The sequence below is a fragment of the Thermobia domestica genome, chromosome 2 (genome assembly GCF_964235325.1).
Source record: "Thermobia domestica chromosome 2, izTheDome1.hap1.1, whole genome shotgun sequence".
Lineage (NCBI taxonomy): Eukaryota > Metazoa > Arthropoda > Insecta > Zygentoma > Lepismatidae > Thermobia > Thermobia domestica.
Genome location: NC_137455.1, coordinates 237,695,525 through 237,716,563, shown reverse-complemented (window position 1 = coordinate 237,716,563; position 21,039 = coordinate 237,695,525). Strand labels below are relative to the sequence as shown.

The 21,039-nt window shown below is 34.9% G+C and overlaps 1 protein-coding gene across 1 annotated transcript in view; it reads left to right on the top strand.

Annotated features, from left to right (window-relative positions):
* LOC145678408 (uncharacterized) overlaps positions 1 to 21,039 on the top strand; it is a 397,255-nt gene that overhangs the window by 267,613 nt on the left and 108,603 nt on the right. Inside the window, exon 4 of the mRNA XM_081748524.1 lies at positions 2,118 to 2,260. Coding sequence (XP_081604650.1) covers positions 2,118 to 2,260 — 143 coding nt within the window. The remainder of the gene's footprint in view (positions 1 to 2,117; positions 2,261 to 21,039) is intronic.

The following is a 21,039-nucleotide window of genomic DNA, read 5'->3' as shown; positions in this document are numbered from 1 at the left end:
GATAAATGCTAGTCTCGTCTCTTGTTTGGCAAAAATATTTGAATCTCATCTCTTGTCCATCTCTATCAGGAAATCAAAAACTTTTAGATTTTTTCAATTTTCTGTGAAGAAATGCCCTCATTCAGCACTTAGGCGAGAAATCATTTCGCAGTAACATTAAAAAAAGAAAAAATATGTATGTGTTCAGGTTTCGATTTGGAGGTGGTATTAATTTTAGCAAATGAAGTTTCGTCACTACAATTCCATCATCCGACATTTCCTCCCTATGGATATGTGCCTGTCTTTACAAGTATTTCTTTACCTTATATCAGTAACAAATTTAGAAGAAACCCTTTTTTATTAATATCGGAATTGGGGTGAGGAGTGGAGTTTTTAAGTGTAGATATAATTAACAGTAGCTTCTTCTTTTTTTTAGAAATTCCACAATTTACGGACTTCAGCCCGAAATCCCCCTCACTGTAACAGCCGCTGCCTTATGTAATAAGCTACAGTATAATTCTCAAATAAATATGAATAACTTATCTAACATTCACATTTCAGTTGCTATTTTTTTCCATTCTCTATTTAAAACGTGTCTATTGCGATGTTGTTTCTGTTTTTTCTTATCCCATATTGCTGGAACTTTCCTTTATTAATATTTTTTTCTTTCTATTATGAAGTTCAATTAATATGTCTTTCATAATCAAATTTAATAGTGCAGCAAAACCTCTCGAACATAGACATACAGAATCCTCTGAAGATGAAATTCTAAACAAATGATGACTTTATTCCGTGCAGTCCTTCAGGGAGAACCAAAGAGAACACGAGCCACACAGATGCTTTCGCTGAACATCGGTGTAAAAACAAACTCAGTTATTTATCATCGCGACCACTAATTCACCCTCGAGGTCAACCTCTACGTCGCAATGTAGCATACATCTTCTGCATGCGCATACCCATTTGAATCCATGTGTTTGTGCCAGTATCAAGGGTGCGACCGCGACTTTAACGTCGACCTCGATCGCGAGGTCTCTTCGGTATGTTTCTACCCTTAAACCTTATTTTACAATTTATACAAATGTCAGAGGTTCCAGACGGTTTGTAAGTAACAAACGTTTCGTGTCTGATGTATGACTGCCTGTAGTTCTGTGTGGATGAGTGAGTAGAGTCATTGCTTGGTAATCTTGAGGTTCATGGATCGAATCCCACCCAGGGCAGTTAATTTTTTTTATTCTTTGTTTTCCATATCTTAAGATGTTTCTCCCCTTCCGTAATTATCTGATGCTCTCAACTGAGTTCTCCACTAGAATTCAACAATTGGTAGTGGGATGCTCTCAGGTTCATATGAGCTTTTACATGTCTACTTACGAAATCAAAATTTTCGACAAAATATGGATGCTATCCGATCATTTTGTCTCAAATTTTAAATTTGCACATGTGACTGTATCTCTTTTTCATCATATTTACATCTTGTTCTCCAATGTCGTCAGCTGTGACACAAGATGGCTTGGGAGCAAAACTTCAAATCATAAAACCGCTATCTCACTAATCATTTGATTAAATATATGTGTTTTCATACTGAAGGAGAGGGGATTCGCTCTTCCTACCCTTCTGAAGCGACAGAATATTTATTCAGGCTCTGCAAAGTCATTTCAGATCAAACGACTGAAAGAGTGTTCATTCCAACAGCAACAGGATTGGGCTTTCATTTTTCGTTGCACTTTATCTTCACGAATAGAACAAATATCAAGTAATATGTTTGCCCTAAGAACTACACGTTTGAGATTCATCTCATTTTGGAGAAGTGACGCTGTGGGAATTTCGCTCAAGTGTACGGGAATTTTCACTGGCTGGCGATTATGCCACCCACTTTCCTTTAAAGCTAATTCGGTTGCAACTTTCCGGCAAATGCTTTGGACCCAACTGGTGGAACAGTTTTGCCGTAAATCTCCATATAGGTGTACCATCCAGAAGTCTCCCTTACTGTACAAGCAAACTTGAAATTTGGTTTTGTGAAGATCCGAGATATTTTATTAAAACATATTTTTCATGGTGAATGTACAAATATAAGTCATACTATGCACGTGTATAATTTCAAATGGTTAATTATCCAGCTCTGATTTATTTATTTTTTACAGATACAAACACGAAGATAATCTTCTACTTGAGGGTGATTTTCACGGAGTGTCACACTTACATGAAGAATTTAAACCAGTGAAGGGAGAAAGAATGGAAGTTAAAAGACATGCAGATAACTTGAAGCTCGATGGAGATTTTCAAGGTAAGAGCTAGTTAAAGATACAGATCGAGGTAGCGCAAGGGGAAAGAGCAAAAAGTGTAAAACATAGCTAAAAATTCAAAATAAAAAGAAAATTTTAAGAGCATACACTTATAAAAAAAAGTATCGAATATCAGCCAGGAGAAATAATTCCTACGAGAATTCATCAAGGCAGTATAAAGGCAGGAATTCATAGGACGAAGAAAAAGTGAATGCTTGTTAACACTTCATATGAGATTTAAAAAATATAAATAAATAAAAGATTAAACATTAAGTGTTGGAAATCTGAAATAGATTAACAGTTTTTATTATTTCGAAAATAAATAGTTCTATTTTCAGGAGCTTAGTGAAAAGAAGAACATAAGAATAATAAAAGGAAGGTTAGCGCAAAAACTTTCACTTCCGTTCTTTAAATTAATTCAAGTTATATTTCAGTCATTGTGGAAAATTTTTTTTGTGAAATATGAACAAAATTGCCTTATCAGCTTTTGAGAAAAATGTAAAAATAAATAATGAAAGAAAGAATAAAGTAAATTACACCTTCTGGATTTCTTACAACAAACAACTTATGCCGCATTGTAGGACTCAATGAAATGTTTATTTATGAAATATAAACAAAATCGCCTGCATTATTTTTCGAGAAAATTGTCCAAAAAGACCCAACTCTAAGATTACATAGAGAGATTACTATAAGTCGGGATAAGTTATACTAAGTTTCAGTACATACCTATAGGCATATTTGTTGTTTACGAATGTATATTTTGGTTGATTTCATTCTTACACTGATACTTGTTGTAAAATTCATAATGCGTTTACCAATTAAGTAATTATTTATCATTATATCTTAAATGTCATACTCTATTTAATACATTGCATTAAACTATCTTGATATACCTGGAAACTTAGAACTAGGCCTATTAAGCCTTCTTCCAAAGGTCTAACAAAGAATTGATCATTTCCGAGAGATCTGGCTAAAGTGGTAGCTTCACTGTATAGCATTGGTCCATGTATGTGCAGATTCTCTGACCTGCATTAGTGAATCATTCCCAAACAATTTCATTAATTTCCTCATAGCCAGTTTTCTTTGATTTCCTTTTCATTTGACTATTCCCTTTCAGCCATTCATCGATTGTTTTATTTTCCTGTTTTAGCACATCATAAGTTTTGCATTTTCTCGTACTACAGAGAGTATGTAGTATACTACGTATAAGTAAGTCTTTCTCTTTTGCTTTGATAAATTTATCTTTACCATTAAGTAACAGTCAAGCATGAGACTTAACCATGATGTTCATTGTTAGAACTTGGAGACACAGTGGTTTGCTAAGATTATGTAAAAGTTCAGAGATCGTGCTCTAAGCTCAGTAGGCTTAACGAGAATATTTTCCAAGAATTTAAAATTTCCTTCCTCTTCCCCTGTTTATTTGGAAAGTTCTTATGTACAAATATTTTTGTAACACTCCAAATCATTCTGCTTGGACACTCTCGCATCTTTTCACTACTTATTTATCTATAACGGGGACACTGTTATCAAAATGTTCAAGGTCTCAATAAGGTAAAAATTAACATGCTGGAGGTACTACTTTCCACTGAATTAGATAATATACATGTAATCTGTATGACGGAACATTGGTTAAAATGAGATGAAACAGAATATTATAAAATCCATAACTATACATTAGTAGAGTGGTACTGTAGAGAGGGTACCCAAAGAGGGGGAGTTGCGATATACATCAAAACAGGATTAGAAACAAATATATGTAAAAATTTTACTTATCTCAACACCGAAAAAGACTTTGACTCCTGTATAATGGAGTTACCAAAACAAAAACTATTTATCATTTGTATTTAGAACCCCCATAGCAATATTAAAGTACTAGCACACAATTTAAATGAGATACTGAAAAAATTAACTACCCCAGGTAATAAAGTAGTAGTAATAGGTGACCTGAATGTTAATTTTTTGTTCAGCGAAATCGATAAAAACGTACAGGTTCTTATTGATTCATACAACTTAACGCCAGTAGTTAGGGAACCCACCAGAATAACACCGAAAACAAAAAGCGCAATAGACCAAATGCTCCTAAACAAAGATGTCTTAGAATATTCCGTGAAAGTTTTCAATACCGGATTTTCCGACCATGAAGCTCAAATTTTTACTATTCTAAATGTAACCAGTAGCAATATTAATAGAATATCGAAAACTATCACTAAAAGAAATTTTAGTGCAGACAATGTGGTTTACTTCAACTTTCTCTTAAGGGGTGAAACATGGGAGGATATCTACAAGCAAACTACAGTAGATAAAGCCTGGGAATATTTCCTTAATATACTGTATATAGTAATTATTTTAATGCAGCATTCCCGACTACCACTCATAAAAATTACACACATAAGAAAGTCGTGGATAACTTCAGGAATAAAGAAATCTAGCAAAACAATTAGAGAGTTGATACAAAGAGTCAAACAAGAGTTATCGAACCCGGAACTTAATAAATATTACGCGAATTACAAGTGCATATATAGACGTGTAATAAAAATGGCTAAAAGAATGGAATATGACAAACAAATTGAGCGTTCAAAAATAAATCAAAAACACTTTGGAAAATAGTAAAAAGTGAAACAAATAGTAAAGCATCTTTAAGGGAGATAGGAAATATTGGATTGAATCATGTAGGTACTAAAATAGCTGACCCAGTATTAGTTGCTAATATTATGAATAACTATTTTACTGAAATCGGAAATAAAAGTGTAACGGGTACTAAATTCGAAATAAAATCTACGGAAGATAGGCTACAAAAAACGATGTTCCTTCAGCTAGTGATACCTAACGAAGTTGCTCAAATCATTTCAAAGCAAAAAGACAAATGGTCCGTAGGTTTTGATAACATTCCAATTACAATAGTGAAGAAAAGTTCCGCTTATATAGAGGAACTTTTGACATATTTTATAAATCTTTCCTTTTCATCAGGACAGTTTCCTCAAAAATTAAAATTAGCACGAATTAAACCAATTCATAAAAAAGATGATAGGTATAAGGTAGAAAACTATAGACCCATTGCCTTACTTTCGCCCTTCTCAAAAATCATCGAATCAACTATGCAAAAATGTATAGTAAGCTTATTGGAAAAATATAATGTTGCTCAAAATGGTTTCCAACGCAATAAGTCAACTGAGACTGCGATATTTAATTATCTCGATTATATTCGGGATGCATTAGACGACAGGAAAAATGTACTGGCATTTTTCTTGACTTAGCTAAGGCATTCGATCCTGTTTCGCATCAAATACTCCTCGAAAAACTAAACAATATCGGTGTAAGAGGAGTTGTAAATAAATGGTTCCAAAGCTATTTAGAAGATAGAAATCAAGCCGTAGAAATTGATTACACGGATCAGCGGGGTACAAGTTTCAAATATACCTCTGACATCAAACCAATTAAATGCGGGGTGCCACAAGGCTCGATTTTAGGCCCTACTCTCATTATAATTTTCATCAATGATCTTCCAGCTTACACAAAAACAGCCAAACCAACCATGTTTGCTGACGATACAAGTCTAGCCATTACTGAATACACTGACAGTAAAATGAAAGTTAGTATCAAACAAACAATAGAAGAATTAAACTCATGGTATGAAAATAATAAATTAAAATTAAATACCGATAAAACTACAGTAATAAACTTTCATCACTCTCGAAATACAAATGTAAATAATCCAATTATATCTATTAAAAATAAATTTATAGATAACGTTAAAGCAACGAAATTTCTAGGACTCTGGGTCAGTGATACATTAACGTGGGACAGGCACGTAACTGTACTCCAAAAGAAACTTTGTAAAGTGCACTATGCCTTAAAAAGTGTGAAGACATCATTCAACATATCAGCATTAAAAGTAATTTATCATAATCAGTTTGAGAGTCTACTTACACTGGGGAATAGAACACTGGGGAAACGCAGCAGAAAGTAAGACAATTTTTAAGATTCAAAAAAGGGTACTGAGAACAATGAAAGGTACAAAATCAGAGTATCATGCGAAAGAATATTCCGTGAGCTTAAAATTCTCCCACTGTCTTGCCTTTATATATTACGAACGGCAATCTTTATAAGAAAATACCTGAAACCATCTCTTAAATGCAACAGTGACATTCATACATACAATACCAGAAACAAAAGCGATTTTGTAATTCCCATTCATAATACAGCACTTTATCAAAAAGGTCCAAAATATACAGGAATACAAATTTATAACAGCGTACCCATCAACATAAGAAACTCAGAATCTGATCACCTTTTTAAACAAAGACTAACAAAGTACCTACAAGAGCACTGTTTTTATACTGTCTCGGAATTTTATGAACATGCTCAAACTAGAAACTTGTAGTTGTATGAATCAATAGTAAGGTATTTATTTTATTTTATTATTACATGAGTAGTCATATTTATTTATATACTATTATAATCAAATATCTTGAATACGTGTTTCCTAAATACTAAATGAAGATAGCATAATGTAAAGAAAAAACTATAGATTCTCGCACTATGAATAAAACCAGGCAGATGAATAGATAAGGTATGATATTTCTATGTATATAGATATATATATATGTATCATGTTGTAAGACTAATGTAATGTATAAGGAACTATAGTAGTAGTTTATTATATAGACAATAATAGAATTTGACATGTTCTATACCGCATGTACAAATGTACAATACTGTGGTCTCTTGAACGCAAAATAAATAAATAAATATACTACATATAAGTAAATGTGTCTTACTTGGGTTATTCTGTAAATATTTCCACATTATACGCATAGTTTCTAGTGAATTCTTCCAGTAACTAATTTGCTAGATAATAATCTATGAGGCTGAAGTGATAATAAGAAGGTGTAGTTGAAGTCTCATTTTCAAAGTTGTGAGAAAGAAATATTTACATAAAGTTTGTAAGAGACGCGTAATTACATTGAAAAATCACATTTTTTTTAACATTATGAGAGTTATTTTATGATATCTAGATTAAGATCTCTTAAGCTCTGAAAGGAGATTCAGGTAAAGATCTTAAAGATCAAATACTTTCAGAATGACCAAAAGTGGACTTCATTCCCTTCTTCGCTGAATGTGCCAATTCTCAATATAAAGCACCTGCTTCTGCCACCTGTTAAAATTGGATAATAGAAAGCTCGTCTGTAGTGAATGACACGTTATATATGGGACTATAAAGATATTCATTTATAGTTGATTTTTGTGGTTAAAAAATTTACAAAGGAAGCGAAAGTTCGCTTTACTACTCTGTTGATTAAGACTACAGTGCTAAGCAAGCTGCAGAACACACAGGCACGACACACATCTTAGAACTAGCAATAGGGTGTCATGTACACAATATCTTACTTGCTAAATGAATTGTCGTGGTATTAGTTGTAGACAGAGAATTACAACAAATAAGCAACATCGTCGAATATTTCAACAAACCAGAGACACCAGTTTCAGTTTCGAGCTAATATGACAATCTACTTTTATACACATGATAGCATATAGATCGATCACTACAACTTGATGATTGAGACAGTGATTACTGGTGATTACTGAAAAAAAAATAATTTAATATCCTACGGTTGTGCCTTTTAGACTAAAGGAGGCAAATTATTAAGGAAAATGAATGAAGAAGAAACTAAATTTGGCGTTCTTCCGCGGGGAGTCGAATTTGATATGACGTGCACCAAAAGCGCAGCATTAATATGTGGACCAGAGAGAAGGATTTGGAAGATGTTTATCTCAGGATACAATTTTATATTTACTTGCAACCGTTTATTTAAATAAATTACTTCTAGCTATTCTTTTCCCTTACTTGTTTAAGGGCTTGTCACAGTGTTTTTAACTTCAATTTCGTTCTCAATTAACTATCTAGACACGGTGATTGTATTATACATAATATGTACTTTATTTATTTATTTATTAAAAAATTCAGGTGCAGCGATAAGGCCAATATTAACTATAAAGGAACAAATTTTTAAAGCAAGTTTGCAACTGAAAATTCACGTGTCAGAACTCTTGCTATCGAAATTCGAACATAAGGACTGTCGACTACGAAGTGCCAACGCTAACCACTAATCTGCGTTTGCTCGCTAAATGTAATTAAATTATTTTCCTGCAAATAGTTTTGTAAAATGAAACAGATTACGTATTTTGTACTTGGTTAATAGTTTTAATTGATGACTAAAAGTTTATGGTCATTATTTCTGTCTACTGTCGGTAAAAGTTTTATTATGTTTTACATTAGTAATGTTTTATTAAAGTTTGGTTATTTGTTAATTATTTTTTTAAATATTTAAAAGTTCCCCTTTCACATTATGACGATGACCAGAAATGAAGTTATCCATTTCTATAAAATTCTTGATAGTTTTGACATTTTTAAAGACATAATTATGAATTATTTAGAAATATTCGGGTAAATTAGAATAAAGTAAACAATACTGAGATACGATTTTGGAACAATAAGCTGTTGTTTAACGAAGTGACAAATAAAATTTAAAAGAGGCGGACTTGAGACTTGGACTCATGATAATCGAAAAAGTGAAATATTTAGAAGTTACGCGCTAACCAAATACTCTATTAAGATGAATTGAAGTTTTTGTTTCTTGGTGAAAGCATATATGGAAATGACTAACATAAAATGCCTAATCGTTTCGTATATTTTGTGGCTTTATATATATATTTCAGTCCTTTGTTTACGTGCAAAATGGCTAATATCTATGCATATTAAAACTCTGTCGTATCTAAATTTATGATGGCCAAGATTATGAGAGATGTACGTTGTGTTTCTAATAAAACATGAAAGTTTGTTTCTCTGTGAATTTCACTGCTTGTTTGTTACAAAAAAAAAAAAAAAAAAAAAAAAACTCCGAATTTGACAACCAAAGTTTCGTAGATTTCTCTTTTTAATTATAACTTATTTTATTTTTTCTAATATTTCTTGAATTCTTTTTTTTTAAATATGTGTTTTCTTCTTCTGCATGTTTCCAAGAAGACATTTTTTTCTTTCTAATTATTTTACTCTGGAGGTTATTTTTACTTGTGCAATTTCTAAAGACATGCGACACATACTTTGGACAGGTAGTCCATCTTTGTTCTTCTAGATGGGTGGGGGTGGATTGGGTTACTCCTGAACCTCTTATCCTTTAGGAGGATATGTTCTTATAGTTCTATGTCAATGTATGGATTAGCTAGCTCTATCATGAATGTCTAGGACCAGATGAATACCCCCGCGGCCCATTTCATATCATGAGCATGTAATAGAAATTATCCTTTGAAGTTTTTCTTTGTTTCCAGAGATGGGTGAGAGGCGTGCTATCCTGCACCTTTATCCTCTAATCGAATGCACTCTTCTAAGTGATTTGGACGAAGATGTGTACGTTTTGATTTGTCTCGTTTCCCGGATGAGCGATATGTCACGTAATGTTGATGTTATGGTGCGTGGCAGGGTTGGAAAAAAACATTTAAAAAAAAGAACAAGACGTGTTTAAAACATGAAAAAGATGTTCAAAATGTTTTAAACATGTTTTAAATCACGAACGAAAAAAAAATGTTTTAAATATTTTGAACAGTTTAAAACATATTTCAAAATCGTGTAATAACTTATTTGTTAAAAGTTTTTACTCTTTATTTGCAACCAGTATTACAGATTCATCCAGTATATACTGACTAGTGCAACATTGATAACAAAAATAAAATCGTTTGACTAAAAATGGATTTTATATAGCTTTTTTTAATGAATTTTTATTGTCCATTTGTTGTTTAAGATGATTTTCGAAAAAAGATTAAATATTTTCGTAGTACACTGGTAATAATGAACCTTAATATATCAAATATCGCTTTTATAACACCAGAGGTTTTGGGAGTGACTTTTGAGTGTCCGTATTGGATTCAAAATGCTGACTTTGTATTTCCGTAAACTGTCACTGATAACGCACTTTTTTTTTTTTTTTTTTTTTACCTAATTTAATTTGTGTAGCACCAATGGTTTGCAAAGTGACTTTCGAACGACCATTGGATTTAATATGACATTTTTTACGGTATTTGGCTCAAATAATTATATTATTATTGGAATTTTGCACATATGTACATAATTTTTACTCAGTTGATCATCTGGAGCTGGGTGAAATTTTAGTTGCAAAAATTTGATTGCTATTTCGGAATACTGATGCTAATAAAATTATTTTAAAATAATAAATTTTCGATAAGTGATGTTTCAAGCACACTTTATGTTGTGCAAACTTTAGAATATTTTCTGCAAGCCTGTTTATTGGTTGTTGTTTAAATCAATAATTGTATTGAAGAGAAACAATATTTGGGACATTCAGAGCACAATGAATCCAAGTCTATTATCAATAATGTTCAGCTTTGCTCAGCAAATGAACGCTATTTCAAAACGTAATATCTTAGCAGTCAAGAGTACGAAATAAATGAAACTAAAACCACGTAAAAGGGCCACAAAAACCACGTAGTACTTAAAAAGGTAGGTTACATGCGTAATTCCTGTAGTTTTTCGACTTAACGTACAGCAGACATATAACTGAAAACGCATGTTTTATAATATTTTCTGTATAAGTGTTCCATCTATACGTACTTTCCGTATGAAACAATATAGGCGGTCAGAATCTCACATACAAATGGACGTATATAACATATAGCTGAAGAATGTAACATAAGTACAGGGTGCGGCACGTAAAACCGGCCCGTAAAGTGAACACATAAAATGAAATGTAATGTATTGAATATGATTAACTACAACACATAAATGAAATGTAATGTGTTGATTATGACTACTCACCTTCACAGCAGCCTTCACAGCAGGTGCTGAAAGTGTCCTCCGCCCACTTCAACACACATGTGAGCACGATTGAGGAGATTCATATATACCCTTGTCAGTTCTTGTGTTGTAATGCTATTGGTGAAATCCTGGATCCTGGTCTTGAGTTCTTCAATTGTGTGTGGATTTGTTTCGTATACTCTTCCCTTTAACAGTCCCCGTAAGTAAAAGTCACACGTGGACAAGTCTGGTGACCGAGGAGGCCACAAGCCTTTGCTGATTGTCCTCTCTGGTGTAAACATCTCATGCACAAGGAACAATGATGCAGCTGATGTGTGGCATGTTGCACCGTCCTGCTGAAAGTAACATAACTGACGCTCCTCTTCGGTCAAGTGTGTATAAAACTCCTCCAGGATTCCCATATACATGTCACTGTTCACTGTCGTCTCAAAGAATATGGGCCCAATAACGCGTGTGGCGGAAATGGCACACCAAACATCAATCTTCTCATCATGCAAGGGTACCTGGTGGATTGCGTGTGGATTTTCTGTCGACCAATACCGGTTGTTTTGGGAATTTACGTACCCAGACAGGGGGAACCACGCCTCGTCACTCATGATGAGCATTAGTGGATCCAAGAAACCACTGGCAATATTGCTCAACAGCCATGAACAGAAATGCACCCTCTTCTGCAGGTCAGGCTCCTTCAGTTCTTGCACAACACTTATCCGGTACGGTTTTAACTTCAGTCCCCTTAAAACACGTCTGCAACTTCTCTCACTCGCATGAACCTGTTGACTCAATCTCCTGGTTGACTTTCGAGGACTTCTTGTCATTATCTCCTCCACCTGCATCTTTAATTCAGGTGTGCAGACAGATGGTCGTCTGTTCCTGGGAGCATTTTGAACCGATTCTGTACGCCGCCATTTTTCAATCAATTCCTGAATGGTGCTTTTTGCTGGCACAGAACGTCCTGGAAATTTCTCCCGAAACAAATTCTTTGTTTTCACAAAAGATCCAATGAGAATGAACCCTTCAACAATGGCAACACGCTCGGGTATCGAATACGGCATTATCACACACTGACATTCACCCGGCTTAACACAACGAGGCCTTTTTCTCAACTGGTTTCGACAAGTTTCACTGGCTGCGGCTGCACGTGACTGCTGCAGGTCATGTAAGTCGACCCGACCTCGACACGCCATCTCTTGGTAGGAAGGTAGATTATTTAAGTGTTGCCAAAAACACAATATACCAGAATATTACGACGGGCCGGTTTTACGTGCCGTACCCTGTATATGCATGTGATATACGGAAAATCGTTAGATGCCAGACATCCTGCAACAACATGATGTAACACCTAAGGGCAGTGCGTATGTAGCATATGGATAACGTATGCTCCGTACTGATTTCTGTAGTAAGCAAGAGGATTCCGTATATTTGTACAATATACCGCTGTCCGGAGAACGGATTTTTTTCAGTGTAGATGATCAAAACTGGAAAGTTGCTTAGGCACAATTTCCAGAATTTTAAGCAGGCCCGAAACTCGAAAGTAGAGCCACCTTTGGAATCTTTGGGTCAAAAATCAAAAAACTACAAAAGAGAAATATAAGCCTATAGCACCTTCCGGCCAATGGAAATGGATTTTAACTGATCAAACTCCGTATTTATTTGGTGTAAGGATTCCAATTTTGTTCTATTGGACTTTGCTCAGCAAAAGGTTTCTAAATTTGCATTACTGTCCCAAAATTTGAAACTCAGGATAGGCGGTAGGAGGGCGGATGACCTATAAACGGACGCCCCTCTCTAGCGGTAATCATATAAAAGATCTAGATTGCACCTTGTCAGGTAGTTTTCTTTCTTTCTTTTTAGATTCGTGGTTGCGAATATATGACGTTTTCCGTCGGTGCATTCTTTTTGATACACCCTGCATTTATTTAATGTAATTATGCATCATTTGACTATGACATTTTGGGCTTGAGTTATTAATCTTTCTCACGCTGCAGCGTACAAAATATCTTAAATTTATGTACAGGGAGGGGGAAATTAGCCCTCCTGTTCCCCCGTTCTAAAAACGCCCTTGTCTAGCGGTTGTCCTATGAAACTCTAGCCCATACTACACCTTTTCACGTGGTTTTTGGTTCATTTATTTCGGACTCTTCGCTACGACCATATGTTTTCTGAGCAAAACTGAACATTTTTGAAAATGGACTTGGATCCTTGTGCTTTGAACGACCAATATCTAAAAATATTTTTAAAAGACCCTAAGTTGGAGCCAAATTTGTCCTGCAACCGAAGTTTGTTCGAAACGTATAAAATTAGTTTCTTCGGTTTACTCGAAATGATGTCCTTTTTTCTTCCCGTATAATTCACGTTAAACGATTCCAAGTTCTACGAAGACTGAGAACCAACATGTACTGTATGTTGATTGATTGATTAGGGGGCAATGGGGACGTCAGCAGCAAGGCTATATGTCCCCGTCACGAATGTACTGTATGTATCAACGAATGCCTGCGATATTTTAATTTCAGAACCGCATTTTAGTAAAGAGCCCTTTGTTTTCTGCATACAACACAAAAATTTGTTTCAATGATAATTCTTTTATTCATTGTTTAATATCATTTCTACAAGTAGTCCAACATTCGAATACAACACTTTCTCGCAAATTAACTGATAAGCATTTAAACAATACAATAGACGATTTAAAAAAAAGGAAGAAAAGACGAAATAAACTGTGGGTCACCACATCGACCTGCTGTAGTCACAAGAAATCAAAACATTCACACGGGAACAGTGTTGCCACAGTCCTAGCTCTGAAATGGGCTGAAAATAGTACCAAATTAAAACCAAAAGGCCTGAATTCATTTTTTATCACAGTGTAATAATTGCATGGCTCTATAACACGAAACTAAAAGATGCAAAGTTCTAGAACACTCCGACCCCTTTTTCCAAGAGTCCAAATCAAGAAATTGCTCTTTAAAAATTACTTTTTAAAAACATCCAAATAGGAATACCCCAAACAAATTCAGAAGTAGATGAAACTTTCCTCGGGCGTAGGAAGTATAACAGAGGCCGCAAATTAAAAGGGAAAACAGTTATCATTTTCGGTATATATTGTAAGGAAATCAAACGCGCCTCTATTTTAAAGTGACCAATAGATCACAACGGTATTATGACCATATATGAAAAAATATATAAAACAAGGAACAAATCAATCACTCATGAGATGTAGGAAAAGTCTTACTGACACTTTTGAAAATGTGACAAGTATTTGTTAAATGGTGCTGAACTGGGTAGAATTATACCAACTTTTTTCACAAAAGGGACTGAAAATGCCAGTGTGGTACCAATGGGCCGATGAATGACAAAAAGGGGTGAATTTGGTAATTGTACCAAATGTGGCAACACTGTACGGGAAGAATCTTTAATAGTTACGACGGAATAAAATATTTACCAGTATCCTACTCTGAAAATATACTTAACCAAATATGTAAGTAAATAATAATTAGGACAGAACATAAAAATTTCTAACACAGTACTATTATTTCAGGTATCATCGTTTTACCTCATTATTTTCAGAATGAACCAAGCTTTTCTATGGTATCATCACCATGAGTGCATTATGTACGTGGAAAGGTAAATTGAGGATAATTCCGAAAGATTCCCCTTAAAACTTCCTTTTTCAAAAGTTTTCCGTCATCTGAAGTGGCGCCGGATAAGAGTACACGACCCTAATGTTTCTACAAAATTACTATGAGGAATAGGTTATGTGCGTGAGAAATTAAATTCCGAAGTCTTCAATAGTTACGACAAAACAAAATATTTACCAATATCGTACTCTGTGAATGTACCTAACCGAACCTATAAGTAGGCAATAACTGTCTACTCATATATTTTTATGGACTTAACATATATTTGCTACACCGAAATGCTAAACAATATTTTCTTTATTCTTATTTTACCAAAAAATAACAGAATTGTTGTTTAACATTGACGTATTTCCAAACAGTCATTGTACAGGGTTCCTACTGTTCAGGGAAGTCAGGGGGAACTCAGGGAAGATGGCGCAGGTCAGGGAAGTTCAGGGAAAAAGACTGGAAACCAGGAAAAGTCAGGAAAATTTTACAAAATATATGTTTTCTAACATTAATTGTGTGCCAATTTCAGATTATCAAACCATTATAATGGACGTTGTTCAGATTTTTATGGAAGGTAAGTGGAATGTACGCATGAGCAATTGATTACTATTTGTCTCTATAGAATGAATGTTTTCATATATGAATATTCACCGTTATATATTCCTTATTTAAATGTCAACATCATCCGACACCTGTCATAAAAGTCAGAGAAAATCCTGCCAAAGGTAATAGAAAGTCAGGGAAATAGATTTCACCAGATCAGTAGGAACCCTGTTGTAAGATGCTTCTTCCCATACAATTTCATTCAAAATATATTGACTACTCAGTCGTCATTCTAAAAAGTAGTGTTTACTTTTATAGTCTTTACTTTTGTTACATCTAAATGGTAAACATATATATATATATATATATATATATATATATATATATATATATATATATATATATATATATATATATATACATATATATATATAAAAGAGAACGTACAAATCCTTTGTCCGCTCATCACGCTAATACGGCTGAACCAATTTCTTTTATTTTTGGGGGGTTATTAGGATTTGGACCCTAGATGGTTTTTATCATATCACTTTAATTTTCAATTACCAGTGTCTTGAGATAATTGACCATTCAGGTGTCCATTACGTACAAATCCTTTGTTAGTTCATCATAGGTATAAAAATAAACGTATGTATATGCAACCCGCATGACCGTGTCACTGGGCGGGTTAACATAAATGACAGGCGTTATAATGGTTTTTATCATATCACTTGAAAGCGAAAAAGTAAAAATTATCTAAGTAACAAAGTTTATTGCGTTCGGGGGTGACCGCAGCGAAGCGGGGCGGGTTAACATAAATGACAGGCGATATAATGTTAACATTTACTGCAATCTTCTATGGTTTTTATCATATCACTTGAAAGCGAAAAAGTAAAAATTATCTAAGTAACAAAGTTTATTGCGTTCCGGGGTGACCGCAGCGAAGCGGGGTGAACGCTGCTAGTATATATATATATATCTTTAGTTTACATAAAATTAACATAAGTTTTGTTAAATATTAACGTATTTACGAATAGTCATTGTCACATTCTTCATCCCAAACAGATTCACTGAAAATATTTTCACAGTTTTCTGTTTGGCAAGATCCACAAGAAATGTGCATGGTAGTCCATATCTCGTGCAACTGCACCGTTTTGTTAGGCAGGCAGTTGTATAATTACAGTAGAACATATGAAGAAGACTTTCTGGCGCAACAGGTGTATCAATCATAACAGGTACAGGTACATACTGATTGTAATATAGTTTCCACCCATAATCAACCGCATTCATATTATTGTCATTTCCGATCCAAACCATGATTTGGTAATAAACTCTAAAGCTGTGGTATTTTGTTGAGTGCTTAGTAGGAGGAAGGCGCTCTGGAGTAACGAATGACGTGGATGAAACTTGTTTTTTTCTTCTTTTTTAAACCGAAGAGTTTGTAGTGCTAAGAGGTAAGGGAATCAGTACTTCTGCTCCCAAACAAGATAGCCATTACCTTACTCCCTCGCCTTTTTAAAACAGATTTTGTTTGATGTGGCAGCAGAAACTCATTTGCACAGTTCTGAATCGTTTCTTCACTGCTAATGAATTTTTGGAATACTGACTTCTTGCTTATACCAAATATGTGCGACGTTGACTGGCATGAATGAACAACAGTTGCGAGCATACATTACTACTCACAACACGTTTCATTTTATTGATGTCATATATTTTATGAAGTGTGGACTTTTCCGAATAAAAATATAGGCCTTTATTATCAAGCTGAGCGTAATAGAGAAGGAGGAGGAGCAAATCTGTATCCTCCCCAGTCAATGCCGTTGAATGTTGTTCTGATGACTTGACAGCTGCTCTGGCAATGTCTACGTCTGCATGTCCTGATGCATTGATAACACTGCAGCCCCTTTTCTGCTGTTCTTCTGCCACCATGTGAATAAGTGCCTGTTTGTTGCTAGATGTGGCAAGAAAATCATCTTTTTTTTTTTTCCTACAAACTCTGTTGCTGCATTGAAGCTGATAGTCGAGTGGGTGATTTGGCCTCGTACATAATGTGTATTATCCTTGATGGAAGGACCAGCTTCGTAACCGTTAAAAATAACATTTGCTTTATCATAATGTTTTATGGTAAACTCTGCGTATGAATGCGCAATAGCACCAAAGCTCTCCAAGGCAAGCGATGAAGAAGTGAACCACCATCAGACGCATAATGTTCAGTTGATGGGGCCAAATCCATGATAGCTTATTTCGATTGCTTAATAATATACTCCTCAATCTATGAGCCACTTGAACTTTGTCACTTTTGAAAGCTTTCTTTGGCTTCAAACAAAGCTGCTGGAAATGGACTGAGCTCATAGATCAATACACGCTCTAAAGAAAGTTGTCCAGTTTTTGACATAACCAAAAATCGTTGCAAAAGAAGAGTAGGATCAGTGGTTCTGTTTTTATCAATTTAATGCTTGTCTCGTTGGCAAGGTTTTTTGCATGGTCTTTTCTTTTAAACGATACATCAAATATTGGCTTTCCAACTGTATTTCGTACAATATTTTTCCCGACCCTCTCTGAATTATACTCATTGACATCCTCTTTGGCAATTACACCCGTAACAGTATTTCTCAAAGAAGAGTCTGGCGAGAATAGCGTACAGGTTACAAGTTTTTCCTTGATCTTCTTCAAGTCGCAGTGATTTCTTTTAATCCTTGACAATGTTATTTCTCGATGCTAATGAATGGTTGTGTAGGTAAGACCATTGAATTCCTGCATGGCATCGTGATATTGGTGTAAAAATTGACCACAAAGCACGCATTTCTTCAGTCATGCCATTTCCGTTGGTCAACCCGCCACTGCTCTTTAAGGATCTCATTAATGTCTGCTCGATTACTAGATCTGGATTAAGACTTTGCCAGAGCTGGTTACTGCGGCGAATCACGTGGAATCCCTTGGAAAATGCGGTTTATACATCAGGATGTGTGCTCTTCAATTGACTCATTTCTTGCACATAGAGATAGACAGATTTTAGGTAGTTACAGTGTCCAGCAGCAGCAAATATTGGCAGACAATCTGACACCGCTTGCATCATCCAAAACCCTGTGTGATCTGCTTTGATGAGTGATTGGGCAATCTGCAGCATTCTCTGATAGTTTGTCCAAAGCAAACTTGTTTCTGACCTGTGTCTAAGCTGTCTTTTCTGTGTCAATAATTTTCTTTATTTCGATCAGCGTATCAGACTTCTATGGCACTTTGGATTCTAATCTGTTTCAATATCAGTGGTGAATATAGTGTTTCTGCTTCATTCATTGTGTGCTACTTTTCACTAGATCATAGACAATTAAATGGTTGAAACGTCTGTCTATCAAGAGATGTCTAGGGAAAGCTGTCTGTACTGATCTCCCGATCATCATTTGCTGGACAGCATTTTCACCGTATACAATTTCCATCATGTTCCAAAGTCCTGCCCCTTCCATCAGTGAGCCGGTTGCACCGAGCAGATTCATAAATGTGTGAAAACATCCATGTATCAATACAATGTTTTTTAAATTGCAATTCTGTGTTGCATCTGTAATGATTTCTGCAGCTTTCCAATGCAAAAGCTGGTCAAACGTTATAATAGGTGGAGTATGATTCAAAGCAAGTCTGGAAATGAAGTCCAGTGTAGATAAAATGCAAGACATCCCAAGAGTCTATCATGGATAAGAACATAATCGGTGATTTACCTGGATGTTCTAGGTCTTGGTGAATAATATGCATCATTCCTTGCCATCCAGGGATTTCTTGTTTGAAGCTTAGCGAGAGCTCCCAAAGTACATCAATTGTATTATCATAGTTGCCAAGTAGTGAAAAAACTTTAAAGACAACGGCATCACGAAGATGTTTCGCAAAACGATATTCTATAATATGGATTTTACTATTCACTGTCAGGACCTGACTAGTTACATTTCTCCTTAGAATGACTCGATCCGTCGTTTGTCCTGGTGTGAGTGCAGCTATGATTCCCATTCCGTGGAAAGTCCCTCGGCCATCAATGGTAACTATATTGTGGTCTACATTGTCCGCAGCGAAACAGTATCATGTCTGGTATTTCGATATCACCTGTTAACATATCTGGAGTAACTGAATCAGCTGCCTGTATAATTGCGCGACCTATTCCTGCTACCTTTCGATTTATATTTTTTATCTATCAATCTATGCAAGCAATCAGGTATTTAAGAAAGGGTAGATTCTAGCTTCAGAAATGCTTCACTTGAATACTGTTCTGTAAGAGACAAAGTGGTGGACTTAATATCCATTTTAATAAGACGAGATGCTGTCTCGATGATAGCCCCTTTCTGTATTTCTTCATCCTTTCCAAGAGTGCTGAAGTAAGATCTGAGAATATGATGTATTTTCCCCTCCTTATCACAATATCATGGAGACCTTTTCCTTGAATAAAATAAATATTTTTGTTTTAACTTTCCTTTGATGTAACTGTTTCCAAATGGTTCTGAATCTTCTCTTTCCAGAAATCCCTTCATTTTGTCCTGTAGGTGTGAAACTGTCAATTGTTCATCGTCACTGTTTTCTAGATAAGAGCAAACTTTCAAGAATGCTTGCTCTTCATCTTTGTTTTTGAGTCAACAGGCCTTCTGCATTTCATCTCTTGTTCATTCTGGAACTGTAGCTGTATGCAAAGCCCAAAACGAAAATTACTGCTACAAGAGTGATGGTAATCACAGTCAGCGGCGTGCAGGTCATGTCCATAATATTCTGTTCTTCCTTTCACGATACTCGCCCATTCATCTAAACGACTATTACAACACTCAATAATACTGTTCACAAATACTTCTGTCTTCACACAACTAATACCAGTACTTCCTGGTGTAACAATAATACTGCAGAAGAGACAATCTGTTTGGCTGTTAAAAGGACTTTGAGATACCCTGTACTTCTCTTTTTTGTTGTTTACTTTTAATATATTTTGGATTGATGTAGAGCTGCCTGCATTTTCAGTGTACTTTTTGTCCTGCTGAAATTAATAACTTATTCCCACTTTCCGAACTTGCTTTGTTGACTCCTTCAATTACCTTCTGATGAAATTGTCAAATGTCTGAACTACAACTTAAATCGCCATGGCAAATAGGACAGATTTCTCAGGTTGCAACGTTAGCATCTACGTTGAAGCAGTGTTTTATCCAGTCCCCTCGGTTTGGGGAGGGGGGAATCTGAAATTCTATGGAGACCATTAAAAATGTGGCAAGCAACCATGTACCTTATGCAACCTATACCTTTATATACTGTGTGCAAAGAAACCGTCTATATACTTTCAGAGAGCTATGTCTTTGTTCTTCACTGCTATATATTATTTTTTAACTATTTTAATATAAAACTATTGAGTTCTTCATATACAAGGATTATTACTAATAATATTTTGATCGATAAAGATTCATATTTATTAAAATATTAAGACTAATCTAGAAGGTTCTTACCTTTTCATGAACTAAATATTGAAATACACATTTTTAATAAACGAACATAATTTACATTTTAAGTTTTAAAAGAAGGCAGTGCAATTCTTCTTGGGGATGCATTATACCAAATTTTTATAATATTTCTTATACGGAAAAGTTCCAGCTCACGAGGATCTTCCATGGATATTTACTGAAGTGAACTTAAGTGATATGGTGTAAGTTGTTGTCTTAATTTAGTACAAATTTGCAGGTACGTATAGAACACACACTTAATATGGAAGCTAGATGTCTTAGTGTAGGAAAACCGTCCCAATATCATCCACTTGAAATTTACACAAGATATCATTCAACTTTAT